This window comes from Geotrypetes seraphini, chromosome 6, assembly GCF_902459505.1.
Source record: "Geotrypetes seraphini chromosome 6, aGeoSer1.1, whole genome shotgun sequence".
NCBI classification, from domain to species: Eukaryota; Metazoa; Chordata; class Amphibia; order Gymnophiona; family Dermophiidae; genus Geotrypetes; species Geotrypetes seraphini.
The window spans coordinates 6,004,923-6,020,514 of NC_047089.1; the positions used below are offsets into that span (position 1 = coordinate 6,004,923).

General features: G+C 42.9%; 1 protein-coding gene across 4 annotated transcripts in view; it reads right to left on the bottom strand.

The window, feature by feature from the left end:
* The window catches only part of NUMA1 (nuclear mitotic apparatus protein 1), a 271,890-nt gene that overhangs the window by 204,844 nt on the left and 51,454 nt on the right, over nt 1-15,592 (bottom strand). For all 4 annotated transcript variants that reach the window (XM_033949032.1, XM_033949036.1, XM_033949035.1 and 1 more), the window contains exons 4-5: nt 13,603-13,685; nt 8,334-8,422 (exon numbers count right to left, since the gene is read on the bottom strand). In XM_033949032.1, the coding sequence (XP_033804923.1) occupies nt 8,334-8,422; nt 13,603-13,685 (172 nt within the window). The remainder of the gene's footprint in view (nt 1-8,333; nt 8,423-13,602; nt 13,686-15,592) is intronic.

The window sequence follows — 15,592 nt, forward strand, 5'->3', positions numbered from 1 at the left end:
ACCGAACAGTCTCCACCCAGAACCGATGAACTCTGAGCCATGTTGACATGTTTGAGATCTGGAATGGGCCTCTACTCTTCTGAGCCTTTCTTGGAGAGTCTAGTTCTATGGCTTGAATATTCAGCAACCTTCATAACATTGCCTGGAGCTTTTCTGCCTTCTCTGGATGGCCTGCCAGAAAATCCATATAACTCTCTCTGATAATCTCAAGGACCCAGCAGTCGGACATTATCAGTTCCCAATAAATCCAAGATGGCCATCCTTGCAGTGTTTTGGCACTAAAAAATGGATTAAAAGCACTTTGGAGCTGACCAATAAACACAAAAATAGGATTTTAAGGGAGGGGACCAAATATCTAACTGCAGAAACAGTTAAATCACAGTTCAAGACACCCCCCCTCCCCGATTTTCCCCATAGACCGACACAGCTTGTACTCACAGACAATATATTGGGGAAATTATGCTACAGCCTGCTTCAGCTCTTTGAAAGAGTTGCTGGATCTGGAGGGTTTATCTGCCTCAAATACCTCTCAGCTGCCACATTGAGATTTTCAGGCTGTTAGTCGGACTGATACTCCACCTCCTGGGTCGTGACAGACACACAAAAGGAGAGGGGGGAATCAAAGCTGCAGCTGGCACTGTGGACGCTACTGATGCCTAACAGCCAGGGCTCAAGCTGTTGACCAATTCAAGGAAGCGAGCGAGTGCTGAGGGCCCGGAACACTGAGCTCCACAAATCTTCAGACGGCTGGCTGCACTGGTCCCCGAATAATACACCTACCAGCTGCAGATGAAATGTCTGCTCCTCTCCAAGCAGGCACAGCAGTCCCTTGAAGCCATGTAAAAAACCACAAACAAACCAAAAACCAACAAAGGGACAGCAAAACAATAAAGAAATTAATGGAACAGATCAGACACCTTCATGCTCACCTGCAGAAGGAAGAACTAAAGGGGGCAGCAGAGACTGTTGTAAAGTTGAGTTGAAAAGCTGTGCTTGACATCTTCTGCAGTATGCTCGTGAGCACAGATGGAGTACCCTACGGTTCAGCATACCATCCCTATTGCAATGGAAAAAGAGCTTTTGGTGGTTTTGGCCATACTAGTCATAAAAACATTTGAGACCTTGTATGTTCAGGAAACTTGTTGCCACATAAATTAGCTGCAAGTACAAGACTTTGAAGTGGCAATCTCGGGAAGCTGCTTGAGACAACGTGTGTTCGTTTCCAGAGCACCTTTGTACCTTGTAAACATCCATGCCCCTGAGAAGACTGGCACAGCAATAGCTTTCCACTACAAACATGAAGGTAACACTAACTGAAAAAATTGCCTCCTTCTTTCACCACAGCTACAGAAGGAACAGAGTTTTCTCTATTACTTCTAATTTAAACTTAAACACACCACCACACCCCTTAAAAAATAGGTCTCAACTGGAAGTACCTATGTACATCCCTTTGAGCTTTGCCCTTTAAGGGTATCGCACAGCCTGGAATGTTCAGGACAAAAGAGGACTGTAAAGATTTACAAAGGGACCTGAACAAACTAGAAGAGTGGGCGGTGAGATGGCAGATGAAATTTAATGTAGAGAAATGTAAAGTCTTACATGTGGGAAACAGAAACCCGAAATACAGCTATACGATGGGAGGGCTGGAAATGGGTGAGAGTACCCTAGAAAAGGACTTGGGGATAATGGTGGGCAAGACAATGAAGCCGTTGGCGCAGTGGCATCAAAGAAGGCAAATAGAATGCTAGGTATTATCAAGGTATTACAGCCAGAACGAAAAAGGTTAGCCTGCCGTTGTATTGGGCAATGGTACGCCCGCATCTGGAGTACTGCGTCCAATATTGGTCGCTGTACCTTAAGGATATGGCGTTACTAGAGAGGGTTCAGAAAAGAGCGACGTGATTGATAAAAGGTATGGAAAACCTTTCGTATGCTGAAAGACTAGAGAAACTGGGGTTCTTTTCACTGGAAAAGCGGAGACTTAGAGGGGACATGATAGAGACTTACAAGATCATGAAGGGCATAGAGAAAGTGGAGAGGGACAGATTCTTCAAACTTTCGAAAACTACAAGAACGAGAAGGCACTCAGAAAAATTAAAAGGGGACAGATTCAGAACCAATGCTAGGAAGATCTTCTTCACCCAAAGGGTGGTGGACACCTGGAATGAGCTTCCAGAGGGTGTGATATGACAGAGCACGATATCGGGGTTCAAGAAAGGATTAGATAATTTCCTGAAGGAAAAAGGGATAGAAGGGTGTAGATAGAAGAATACTATACAGGTCTTGGACCTGATCGGCCGCCGCGTGAGCGGACTGCTGGAGATGATGGACCTCTGGTCTGACCCAGCAGAGACAATGCTTATGTTCAGTATTTTGAATTGCCAAGCAATGGTGCTCATAATTATAGCTGACAATTGGAAAAGACTAAAGCCAACATACCACTGTTAACATTAAAGAATGAGGCTCATATTCAACTGACATACAGGTATTTTACTGAGTCAGGAAATGTGAGGCATCCATGTGAAGAAAATGAAAAGCAGAAGAGAAGATATTACCTGTAAGAAAAAAAACACTTAAGGAAAACCATTTTAATTTTTTAACTGTTAAACGCTTAGAATGTACGATTGGCGTTTTTATCAAAAATTTTAATAAACTTGGAAACTTGGATAAACTTGGTCTGACATGACTAAACGGAAGAAAATTATCATGGGAAGAAATAATTTTCCCCTTCCATTACGTCTATGCCAGACCAGTCCAGAAATGAATGGGATGTAGCGCCCCAATTAGGGCAGGACAAAGAAAAAAGCATAGAAGGAGCAAACTGCAGCATCAGTGAACTGGAGTTTCAAAGGTAACTATCTTAACAGTAAGCCTACTCTATGGAAGCACTAAAGGTATTGATGAAGCCATCATCTAGAACAGTGGTTCCCAAATCTATCCTGGAGGACCACCAGGCCAATCGGGTTTTCAGGCTAGCCCTAATGAATATGCATGAGAGATTTGCATATAATGGAAGTGAGAGGCATGCAAATCTGATCCATGCATATTCATTAGGGCTAGCCTGAAAACCCAATTGGCCTGGTGGTCCTCCAGGACAGGGTTGGGAACCACTGATCTAGAACAGTGTCTCGCAAACATTTGAGAGCTGGGGCACACTAAACATAGTGTCCCCGGCTCGAGACTCCTGGAAGTGCTCTGGCATCAGTGTGATGATGTCATGTGCATACGATGTGCAAAGGCCCTTCAAACAGGCCTTGCGCCGACAAACTAGAGAGAAGGGCCAGCAGAGAGAAAAGGGGCCGGCGTCAGGAGATTGCTTACAGGACGTGCCTCTCTTCGCAAACATATCAATGCTAATATTCAGCCTTTTTGTTACTTTTTGCTGTCATTAATATAGACCATACAAAAGGAAACAGCGCTTATATTATTTTCATTGCATTCAATAAAACAATTTTTGAAAGAATTTTTTTAAGTCTTCAGAATGAGCCAACCACCAGCCAATTGATTCTAGGCTTGGTCACTCAAGCGGCAAATTCATCTTCATCAGACTTGGTTTTTTTGTGTCTCTGTATTCTATGTGCAATAAATAACTTACACTAATTCTTTTTTTTTTTTAAAACGAAACACACTTTGTACTTAGCTTCATGCATTATTTCTGCATGAGAAGTACAGTAACTCTCCTTAAAATGTCAGGTAGGGAGGGACCTGTCAGCTCCAACATGTTTCACCCAAAGGCTCTCTCAAGAAGAAGTCCCCCCTTCAGTATTGTTCCGCAACATCCTGACTGAATTGCGTATATACAGGCAGCAAGAAATTGAAGGGGGGCATCCCACTGCTAGGCACATTGTGTCGAGGGCAGAGGGCGCAGAACAGGAGATAGAAGACTGGGCATGCCTGAAGCCAGTATACCATCTTACGGAGTCCTGTGAAAATCTTTGTGACATGGCACTTGCATATGATCAACAGTGCCATAAGCCTCAAAATTAGAACGACCAGAACTCCTGGAGGGTCTGGGTCTGCTGTCAGGCACAGTCTTAAGGCGACGGTCCATCACCTTTGCCAGACCTTTGCCAAACAAGAACTGCTCCTGAAAAGGCAGCCTAGCCAAAGTAGCCTTAGAAGTGCAGTATGCTGACACCTTTGCCAAAGTCGCATATGGTCAATACAATGCATCAGCTATATAATTTGTCCTAGCCAAAAGAAGTTGAGAAGGGGGATCCACCACCTCACGCTCCAGGGCGCGCAGTCGAGAGAAAAAGGCGCGTGCAACAAAAAAATGTCGCCGAAGCAGCTTTAATGCCTAAAGCAGCTATGTTAAAAGGTTTCCTGAGGACCACATCCACACGGCGGCCCTGCATATCATGTAGCATTACACCACCCTCACGGGAGAGAGAGGTGGGCTTAGTCACCTGCACCAAAGAATCCACTCTGGGCTAACTCAAAAGCTGCTGACACTCCTGTACTAGAGGAGACAAGTGTGACATAGCTCTAACAATTTTCAGAGCAGCCTCCAGAGAGTAAAACTGTTCCGAGACCAGAATGCTTAGAACAGTGAACCAGGGAAAGGTAACATACTGCGAGTGCACACCACAAAGCCAGGAGGAAGAAGTAGACAGAGCTGGCTGAGAGAATCATCCTGAGGATTCAAGATCCCAGAGAAATCTGCAGATCCAGCACACAAGTCCTTTTATTTTTTTATTCCCCACTCCAGGAAGCGCTGAACCTGCAAACAAAGGATCAGCAATCGAACATCCGCATCAAAGTCCCATAGATCAGGGCAGGCAGCGCGAAAACAGTAGCAGGCTGAGGCAAAAACGTGCCCAAAGACACAATGCCACTAAGAGACACATGGAGGTGGCATGGGAATGCTCAGGGGAAGACACATTCTGAAATTCAGACCCAAAAAATTTCCATAAATGGAGAAAAAGGGTCCGGCTCCAGGAGCACAGTCATCCATAGGTGACTGAAAATTGTGTTGCTGTGGTTGCGGAGGGTTCACAGCATGGCTAACCGAAGTATCAGCCGTGCCGAGCCCCGAAAACAATGAAGGCTGCCCTGCCGGGCAAGTTGAACAGTTGGTCACCTGCTTGAGCAGAGGAGAAGCTAAGCTGGATGCTGTCACCCCTCCCCTCCCCGCGGCACATGGAGCAGACATCCTAAAAGCATTAAATTTTCGCTATCCTGGCAAGAATCCATATGAAGACAGCCCAAGGACTCCATTCCAGCAGGTTTCTAGGCAAAATTTGCAATTTTGAAGAAGCAGGGAGCTTTAGGAAAAAAGATTGTTAAAAATTCAAGATGGCCACTGTCAAAGTTCACACCAGAATCGCAATATTTTTCACACAGCGATTTTAGGATTTTTCAGAAGGGGGAACAACAACAAACACTGAAAACCCCACTTTTCCAACCTCTTCCAATGTTTCTCACAGGCTGAAGCCTGTGCACTCACTGTGACCAGACAGCCTGCTTTAAGCTCACAGCAGCTGGATGAGAAAATTCACTGCCACAATGCTGGAAATGCTTCTGCAAAGCTGGTCTTCGAGCTGCCAGTCAGACTCCTATGCCCGACTACACCTCCACCCCTACGGACCATCGGATGCACACCAAAACGGGCGGAGGAGCAAGGACACCACTAAGCCTAAGAGTAAGACCACATCAGGGATGGCCCTGAGCTTCAGAGAAAACTATGCAGGCTGGTTGACAGGTACCCAGTGGGATTGGCCTCTCAGCTATAGATCAAAATCTGTGAATTCTCAAGCAGGCAGAGCTTTAAAAATCGCTCCAAGCACCAAATTACCAGAAAAGGGACAAAATTACATCGAATTAAAATTAATAAAATGGGGAAAGCAGAACAAACACATCTGCAGTCATGAATGCAGACGGAAAGAACTGTAGGTGAAGCTAAAGACCTCAGTGAAGTACAACAGAGGCAGAGTGAAAAATCCAGAGTGGATTCCTTCTGCAGCATGCGGCTAAAGGGAAACAGCCTTTCAATCTAGAATGTCTCACCTATTGCACTGGAAATGGTCCGATTAAACGAGTACATTTCTTGAAGCCACTTGGCACCAGGTGTACCCTAAATAGACATCTTAAATGGATAGAAATTCTATAGCTCCACTGAATCAGGAAAACCCAGGACTGGGACAAGGTTGACAGGGAATCCAGGAGCTGGTGATAGAGACCATAATGGCTGAATAAGGAACATCCCATCCTATGTACAAAGACAGAGTTTAGCTTTTGTCATTCTTTATCTCCACCTAATGGTAGATGGTCACAACCTACAAGTTTCTGGATTTACCTGCAGCTGATGACAAGAAATTTATTTAGTTAGTTTTCTATCCCATTTTCCCCAAAGACCTCAGAACTGGTTACAGAACATAAGAATTGCAGCTTGGGCCCTTAGGTCAAACACCAGTGCCCTAATTGAGTCTAGCTTTACCTGCGTACGTCCTGCTTACAATTTACCATAGTTACAGTATAAGTTTTTTGATACAAGTTTCAATATAAATGATCCTGAGGGACAAGCCAACAACAAAAGTTGCTTTAACCTGTTTGATAGTAACCTAAGTATGCCTTCACTGAAGTCCTACTAAAAGACTGGGTAAAAAATTAAATAAATAAAATTCTCAATCCTCCACAAACCCTATTAAAAACCAAAATCAACAACCACAAATTCAGGCATGCATTTAAAGGGTAATAGCAATGTATTGGTACAGGAGGAATAAACTACATGAACTGATGGGATGGGAGGCCAGGATGGCTTATTCCTCTCACAGACGAAGTAAAGATTTTGTTCACATTTGGACTCCTTATTTAGACATTTTGCCTCCAAGGAGTCGCCGTCATATTCTTTTTTTATATATATCTTTATTCATTTTTAAAATATGAAAACAAGTGTACAATAAATCAAGTCATAATATACATTCTTCACTTGAAACTCTACAGTCATCTTATACTATAAATTACCTCCCATCCCTCCCTTTCCAAATATATTTGTAATTACCTATCACATTTTCATAAAACCCACCCACCCACCATATACATACTAAATGGGGATAAATACAATTATTTATTATAGTAATCTATTAATGGTCCCCACACATCTTTAAATTTTTTAAAATAACCTTTTCTAACCGCCAATGTTTTTTCCATTTCATACACATGACACACCGAACTCCACCAGAAACAGTAGTTCAACCCTCTATAGTCTTTCCAATTGTGTGTTATTTGTTGGATGGCAACTCCTGTTAAAATCATTAACAGCTTATTATTATTCGAGGAGATTTGACTTTTGGCCCTCATAGACATCCCAAACAAAACTGTGTCATATGATAGGGCCTCGCCGTCATATTCTAAATCGACTTCAGCTGTTTAGCAGCCATGATTCGTTCATTCTTTATTGGTTATTTGGAAATGAGGAGGGGGGAGGGATCGTGTTGGGGCCATAGAGGATATCAGAGAACAGTCCTCTATGGTAGGTAGGTTTGCTTGTAATTTGATTGTTTCTCTTATTGCCATTGTTTTGTAGTTTTATTCTTGTTAATAAAAACGATTTACACATAAAAGGTAATAGAACTGAATATGCATTAAAAGATATTACTGCACTTCTCCAGGACCAAACCCCCTTGAGGATATGCACTGAATTTATACTCATTTGTTACTTTTTGCACCCCTGCATGAACTCTATTACAGTCAAACCTCAGTTTGCGAGTGTTTTGCAAGACGAGCAAAACACTTGAGCAAATCGTGCCTCGCAAACTGAGCTTTGACTTGATTTGTGAGCCTCCCTCAAGAACTGGCATCACCCTCTCCCCCCCTGCGAACCGGCATCCCTCATCCACCCAAACACAAGCCCTTACCCCGATCTGGCACGCAGCACCAACCCACAGGATGTGCTAGTGCCCAAAGATCCTGCCTCTTGCCTGCGCATACTCAAGGCCTTCTGGCTCCTGCTCTCTAGAGAGCGGGAGCCAGAAGGCCTTGAGCATACGTAGATGCTCAAGGCCCAGCCCAGGCAAGAGGCAGGATCTTTGGGCACTGGCACATCCTGTGGGTTGGTACTGCGTGCCAGATCGGGGTAAGGGCTTGTGTTTGGGCGGGCGGGGGATGCCAGTTTGCAGTGGGGGGGGGAGGGGGGTGGAAGTACACCAGTAGCTTCGGGGGTGTGGGGATGAGGTGGAGCAGCTGGGGGGGGGGAACCAATGAAGTGAATTTCCCTTACTTCCTATGGGGAAACTCGCTTTGATGTACGAGCATGCTTCTGGAACGAATTATGCTCGTAAACCAAGGTTCCACTATATACTGTTATAATGCTGAGTGTGTTAAATTCTTACCTTTGAGAGCTCCATCTCAGAGAGATCCTCCTGTAAAGTCTTCTGCCACTGCACCAGGTTTTCTGAAGCAGATACATATTTGCAGTGTTCTGTAATATTGGGTAAGGATGAAATGTTTACGTAAAAATTCAGATGCCAGACAAAAACTATTGAAGCCTATAGCAACTATTATGTGAGATCATTTAAACATGCTTTGGAAGAAGATGCTTGGATGTTGGTTAAGAAAACTATGCTCATCTACATAATCTGTAGAAGGTCAAAAATGGACAACCAACTGGCTTGGATAAGCAGCATCCACCATTTTGTCCATCTCTTTAATGTTTAAGTTTTCCTCTCATTCAACAAGTTTTATGGTTATTGTGTCTGAAAATCTATTACAATCTGCAAGATTATAGTTTCTGGCTGTATATGAGATAAAAGCAGCTCCTTGAATTCCAGGGCAAGTCAATTAACCTTCCATTATTCCAGGTATAAAAAACTTATATTGTGAGCTTCCAGTGATAGAGAAAGTACCTGCATATAACATGTAAGCTGCTTTGGTTGTTCCACAGAATGCAGAAAGAAAAACTAGGTTTTTACCTTGATAATCTTTTTGTAGATGTATCTAGTAGTTCTGAACGCTAGAGTTTTGCATCTGAACCTGCAAGTTGCTTGCAGAATGCTGTCAATCATTTTTTGTACTCCATCTCCTTCCCAGGGATCTGCTATTGCCCCCCTCAAGTCTGCACAAAAGCAATCAAGTAGCACTGTAATGGCAGACATAAATAACCAGGAGGAGAGAAACGGGGAAAAATCCCCAACACTACAATTCACTTCTGCTCTGTAACAAACATATCCATTAACATTATAACATTTCAGTAATTGATCAAACAGGTACAAAACTATGTGCATTCGGCACTAATCTTATATAGAGCTCAACTCGTATGTCCTGCTAGGAGTATCAAGCAAAGACTTAAACCAGACTTTACACTCTTCGGGGGAGGGGGGTATATCCTCATTTCATCTGAGACAGAGAATTCTCAAAATTCAGACTGATTTTAAAGCAGAAGGCAGGCAAAACCCACTGACAGAGCGGGGCTTCAGGACTACTAAACATCTATAAGAAAGAAGATTATTGAGATAAGAACCTAATCTTTCTTTGTAGTCTAGTGGTCCTGAAAACTAGGACATACCACAGCAGTCCCCGGAGTCTAGGGCTGGCCCGCTGAGCCTGCCTTTTAACACGGAGGACCTGAAAGTAGCATCTTTCCTGGATACTACGCCCACCCTATACAACCTGGTAAAGGTATGAAGGGTACATAAGAAGTTGCCCCCGCTGAGTCAGACCAGAGGTCCATCTTGCTCAGCGGTCCGCTCCCGCGGCGGCCCATCAGGCCTAGTGCCTGAACAGTGGTCCCTGATTAATTTTATAACTTACTTCTAATCCCATCCCTATAATCTACCTCTACTCTTATCTGTACCCCTCAATCCCTTTGTCCTCCAAGTACCTATCCAAAGCTTCTTGGAAAGCGTGCTCCTGTTTATCACATCCTCCGGTAGACAAAGTAGCTGCTCTACAGATTTCCTTGGGCAAAACCACCCAAGTCTCTGCCCTTGAGGTAACTCCTCCTCTAGTGGAATGCGCTTTCAATGTGATCAGCAGCTGTTTTCTGCAGCCCACATATAGGGAGGAAGTGGCCATTTTAATCCATATGGAAAATCGAGGCCTTAGATGTCAGCTTTCCTTTCTTGGCATGACTGGTCAGAACAAAAAAATGATCAAAGTCGCAAAACTCATTGGTAACTTCGAGGTACCAAAGAAGCGCTCACTTAACATCCAGCTAATGCAACACTATCCTTTTTCTTAGACCTCTGTAGGGCAAAAAGTAGGCAAACAGACTTCCTGACTGATGTCAAAGGCTGACACTACTTTAGGTAAGAAAGATGGAATTGTACTTAGGATTCTACATGGAGCTGCTAGCACAAGTTATTCCCTGTCCAGGGAAGCTGAAGTTGGAAGAAATGGCACTGAGAAAACCACCGGAACAGAAGGGACTCCTGGAGGGGACACGTGCGCTCTCACCCAGGAAACCACTTCCAAGATAGCTACCATCCACCCAAGCACCTGGAGAAAATGTCAAGCTGTGTGAGTCAACATCGCTAAGAGGTCTATAATCTGTTTCCAGTGTCTGTTTGCCTAGCTCGGGAAGAAGACATGGTCCTCTGCGGAGTCGAAGCAGACAATCAGATACTCTATGAATTGGGATGGTTCTAGATGGTTTTCTTGAAGTTATTATCCAACCCAGATTCTACAGATCTACGATTTATTTTACTATCTGTTCTCCTTCCCGCTTTGATATGGATCTGATCAGCCAATCATTCCAAGTCACCATCATCACCTTTGTGAAGGAGCGTGGAGCTGTTGCCAACCCAAAAGGCTGCATCAAACTGGAAAGGACTCTAGAATATGGAATAAGTATTTCACCGTCTATTCATCGATACACTGTCTTCACTTGGATTTCAGAGCTCTGTTAGTGCATGGCTTTCTTCCTATCTTTCCCATTGCACCTTTAACGTTTGCTGTGGAGGATCCTCCTCCTTCGCCATCCTGCTGTTGGTCAGTGTTCCTCAGGGCTCTGTCCTGAGACCACTTCTGTTTTCCATCTACACTTCTTCCCTTGGTGCTATGCCGATGACTCACAGATCTATCTGTCTACACCTGAAATCAACAGATATTCAAGTCCCAGGTTTCAACCTCCTTGTCAGACATCACTATTTGGATGTCTCATCGCCATATAAAAATAAACATGGCCACAACTGAGATCCTAATCTTTCTACCTAAACCTCTCCTCTTCCTTCATTCTCTATTTCTGTGAACGCCTTCATCCTCCGCCTTCAACTCAGCTTGCAACTTGGGATAATCAGACTCATTTCTCTCCTTTTCACATATCATAAGAACATAAGAATTGCCGCTTCTGGGGCAGACCAGTGGTCCATTGGGCCCAGCAGTCTGCTTCTGCGGCAGCCCTTATGTCAAAGACCAGTGCCCTAACTGAGACTAGCCTTACCTGCATACGTTCTGGTTCAGCAGGAATTTGTCTAACTTTGTCTTGAATCCCTGGAGAGTGTTTTCCCCTATAACAGCCTCCGGAAGAGCGTTCCAGTTTTCTACCACTCTGGGTGAAGAACTTCCTTACGTTAGTATGGAATCTATCCCCTTTTAACTTTAGAGAGTGTCCTCTCGTTCGCTCCACCTTGGAGAGAGTGAACAACCTGTCTTTATCTACTAAGTCTATTCCCTTCATTATCTTGAATGTTTTAATCAGTCAAAATCTGTCATTTCTTTCTCTTCAATATCACTAAAATCATCAGACCCTTCCTTTCTGAGCGCACTGCCAAGGCCCTCATCCATACCCTCTTTACCTCTTGCCTAGACTACTGCAATATGCATCTCACTGGTCTTCTGCTAAACCATCTCTCTCCTGACCTTCAATCTGTTCAGAATTCTACTGCACACTTTATATTTCGCCAGTGTCGCTATGCCCACATTACTCCTCTCCTCAAGTCACTTCATTGGCTTCCTATTGGTTTCTGCATACAGTTCACACTCCTCTTACTGACCTACAAGTGTATTTGCTCTGCAGCTCCATAGTATCTCTCCTCTCTCTCTACAGTCCTCCTCCTCCTCCCCCACCCCCGGTCACTCCGCTCATTGGGTAAGTTTCTCTCATCTGTACCCTTCTCCTCTACAGCCAACTCCAGACTCCATCCCTTCTACTTTGTTGCAGAGATTCCAGTTTTAGCCCCTTGAGCACATCTGTAATGACATGAAGCATGGTAGAAGATCTAAAAAGTCGCCAGTCAAAAAAGTGTGGGCACCCCTGCGCTAGACTAATACTGGGGCCCCCACAGCCTGCGCTCAAGCCTCTGATAAATCAGAGGGTGAGCAAGCTCACAGAAAAATGGACCCCAAACTTCCAAGTTGCACAAGCAGGCCAGCTCATCAGATACACCTGCAAGTTGATCTGTGAGCTGCAGACCGCCCATGCAGAGTCTGCGTCCTCTCCCAAGCATAGGACTTCATAGCACCAAAGCCTCTCTCAATCGAGAAAAAAAAGTACTCAAAAATAATAAAAACCGAGCAGATAAGATCAGAACACACCTTCTCAACTCACTTTAAAGAAAAAAAAAAACCCAAACCTGAAAATGGTACTGTAGTTCACTGGGGAAGGAGGTGGAGTTGAAAATATGTAATTACATTCTTCTGCAATAACTCATGACCACAGGATAATCACCCATTGTACAGACTCCTATGTTTATATAACAGAAATCTCTCATGCATATTCATTATAATTATAATAATAACTTTATTCTTCTATACCGCCATAGTCAGACGACTTCTAGGCGGTTCACACCGAAGAGAGCTGGACAATCAGCAAATTACAATGTATACATTATAAGATTATAAGAGTACGGTATATTATACAAGATATATAAGTTATACAGGAATTGATAGAGTACAATTGTTGGAATTTTTAGCATAGCTTCTGTTTATGAGATAAATCGATCAAACAATGCAATTTTAATTTCTTTCCTGAAGGTGCCGTAAGTCAACTTAGCTCCATTAACATAGTTGCCTAACCAAGATTGCTGTTTATGGATATCTTGAAAACCTAGTCTGATTGTTTCCTATACATCACTGGAGGCATATTAAAAAAAAACAACCCTAACACCTCACAATCTGCAGCCAGCTCCACCACACTAGAACAGTGTTTCCCCAAGTAAGCCCTGGAGAAACACCTTGACAGGTTATCAGAATGTCCACAATGAATATACTGTACACAGAAATAATTTGTATATATTGCCTCCATTGGATGCAAGTCTCTATCATGCTTATTCACTGTGGATATCCTGAAAATCTGAAAACCTAACAAGGGACTACTCCAGGAATGACTTTGGAAACTACACTATGTAAATCCAAGCTCCGAGATCAACCAGGGACGATCTTGTGACTGTGATCTAGAAGTGGCCATCAGGCTTGATCATGCTGACCATAGCCAGCAGACTGGGCAGCTAGGCCAGGGACAGAGAAAAATACTAGATTGTTCCAGGGATCACCACAGCTTATACTGGCAATGTTATTGGCAGAATTCAGTTTTCTCTACACCTTCTGGTAGGAAAGGTAGGATGGGATCACACCCATTTGTATAGAATAGTGAAGCTGATGCCATCCTTTGAACTCATTTTAAAAAACATAGAACTCGGTGGGATATAGACATGTCTGTCTTACTTTGTAGGAAGCCGCAGACAAAATGGAACTTGTCTGGCTTGGGCTGCTGAAGAATCTGTTCTTCCTCCCCTTTATTCCTAGTCCTGAAAGAAAGAAAACTAATTAATGTCTCGACACCTGCAACCCAATACTCAGAAATTTCACATATTTATTTAATGGTTCTTAAACCTGTCCTGGGACCCCCCCCCCCCCCCAAGCCAGTAGGGTTTTCAAGATATCCCTAATGAATATGCATGAGGCAGATTTGCATATAATAGAGGTGACAAGCATGGAAATCTGCCTCATGTATATTCATTAGGGATATCTTGAAAACCTGACTGGCTGGGGGTCTCCCCGGATAGTTTTAAGAATTATGCTATTTATTCATTAAATTTACAGCATATCTATCACCTAGGCAGAGCACAAGTAAACATACGCAAAAAAGTTGACCTACATATGTCTATTAATATCCCTCTTGTCCTGTCATTTCATCACTGTATCACATGTAGGCTTGTACAAACAGTCGATTCTTCAACATTTTCCAAAATTCGGGTATTGATGATGGCAAAATGAATCAGTTTTGATAGTTTGTTCCATAAGTATGCACTAACTTCCAAGGGCTTATCATATCTCCACATGGTACACCTTAGCCAAAAAGGGTTGAACCAATTGTTGATCCAAGTAGACCTTAAAGAACGAACTGACTCGTAACACTGAAATATCCAGGAGCAGTGTCAATCAAGATCTGAACAGTTAACACTGGTATTATGTAATCATGAGCAGTTAATAGCAATACAAACTCAGCAGAGACACTGGAGATGATACTCTGAGCTTGGCTTCAATGGACTCTTACAACCTCAACCTGACTAATCAAGTACCTAAACACAATACAGAACAGCACTCACCAATCTTTCTGCAAACACAACCACAATTTGTGCACATGAAGAAAGCCAATGACCTCTGTGGGTATTGCAGGACAATGACATTTTTAGAAGCACCCACCAAAGTTGTGATCCACAAAACACTATTTGGTAGGGATGTTCAAAAATAATTCATTCAGTAATTTATCAAAACCTTTTTCAATCCTAACTATACTAACCACTTACCACATTCTCTGGCAGCGAGTTCCAGAGTTTTACAACGAGTGAAAAAAATATTTTCTCCCGTTTTAAATTTAATCCTAAGTAACCACATGGCATGTCTCCTAGTATTTGTACTTTTTAAGCAAGCAATCATTTTCTGTTCATTTATTTTACTCCACACAGTGCGAGAAACAAAATAATAACTTTATGATATAATATAACAGAGTGAATTATCAATATATTTTGCAAACAAGTGAATGTTAATTACTGCAGTGTAATACATAGAAACAATAAGGGAATATCGGTACTAATAACTTTTTGCTGAGATGTATAAAAGAGGAAGGATGAGACATTCCTGAGAACACAATGCCTCCAGTAACTTGAAGAACATGATGCCTCAGCAAAGGCTTTGTTGAAGCAGCAAGACGAAGGATGCAATATGTAGTGTGAAGAATGAGCATGTGATGGGATGATCGGGCAACCACATATGGGAAACAGAAAATGGGGTTGGTGGTAATGGGAAAAGTAAACAGAGGTGTGGAAAACGGAGGTATTGAGGGAGACATTTGATAGATTGTGAACTGCGGCCCTAACCAATGAGAAGCAGGCAGGGGGGGGGACTAAAAATTGTAAACTAACTATAAAATGAGTAATTATACTAAGCTGTGTGTGCCTACTTTGCCCTTTTTGCATTTTGACACCCTGTCTGGCCAGAGAGAAAATAAAATAGTCTAATTCAAGTTTATTTAAAATTTCTTATACTGCCCAATCAAGCCTTCTAGGCAGTGTACAAAAACACCAAAACAATGTGCCAAATAAAACACATTTTAAACAGAAACAGATCAGGGAAAATGACAATTTTTAAAGACGTTGACAAACGAGAACAAAAGGGAAGAAGGGTTAGAACTACAATTGATAAAGAGAAAGAG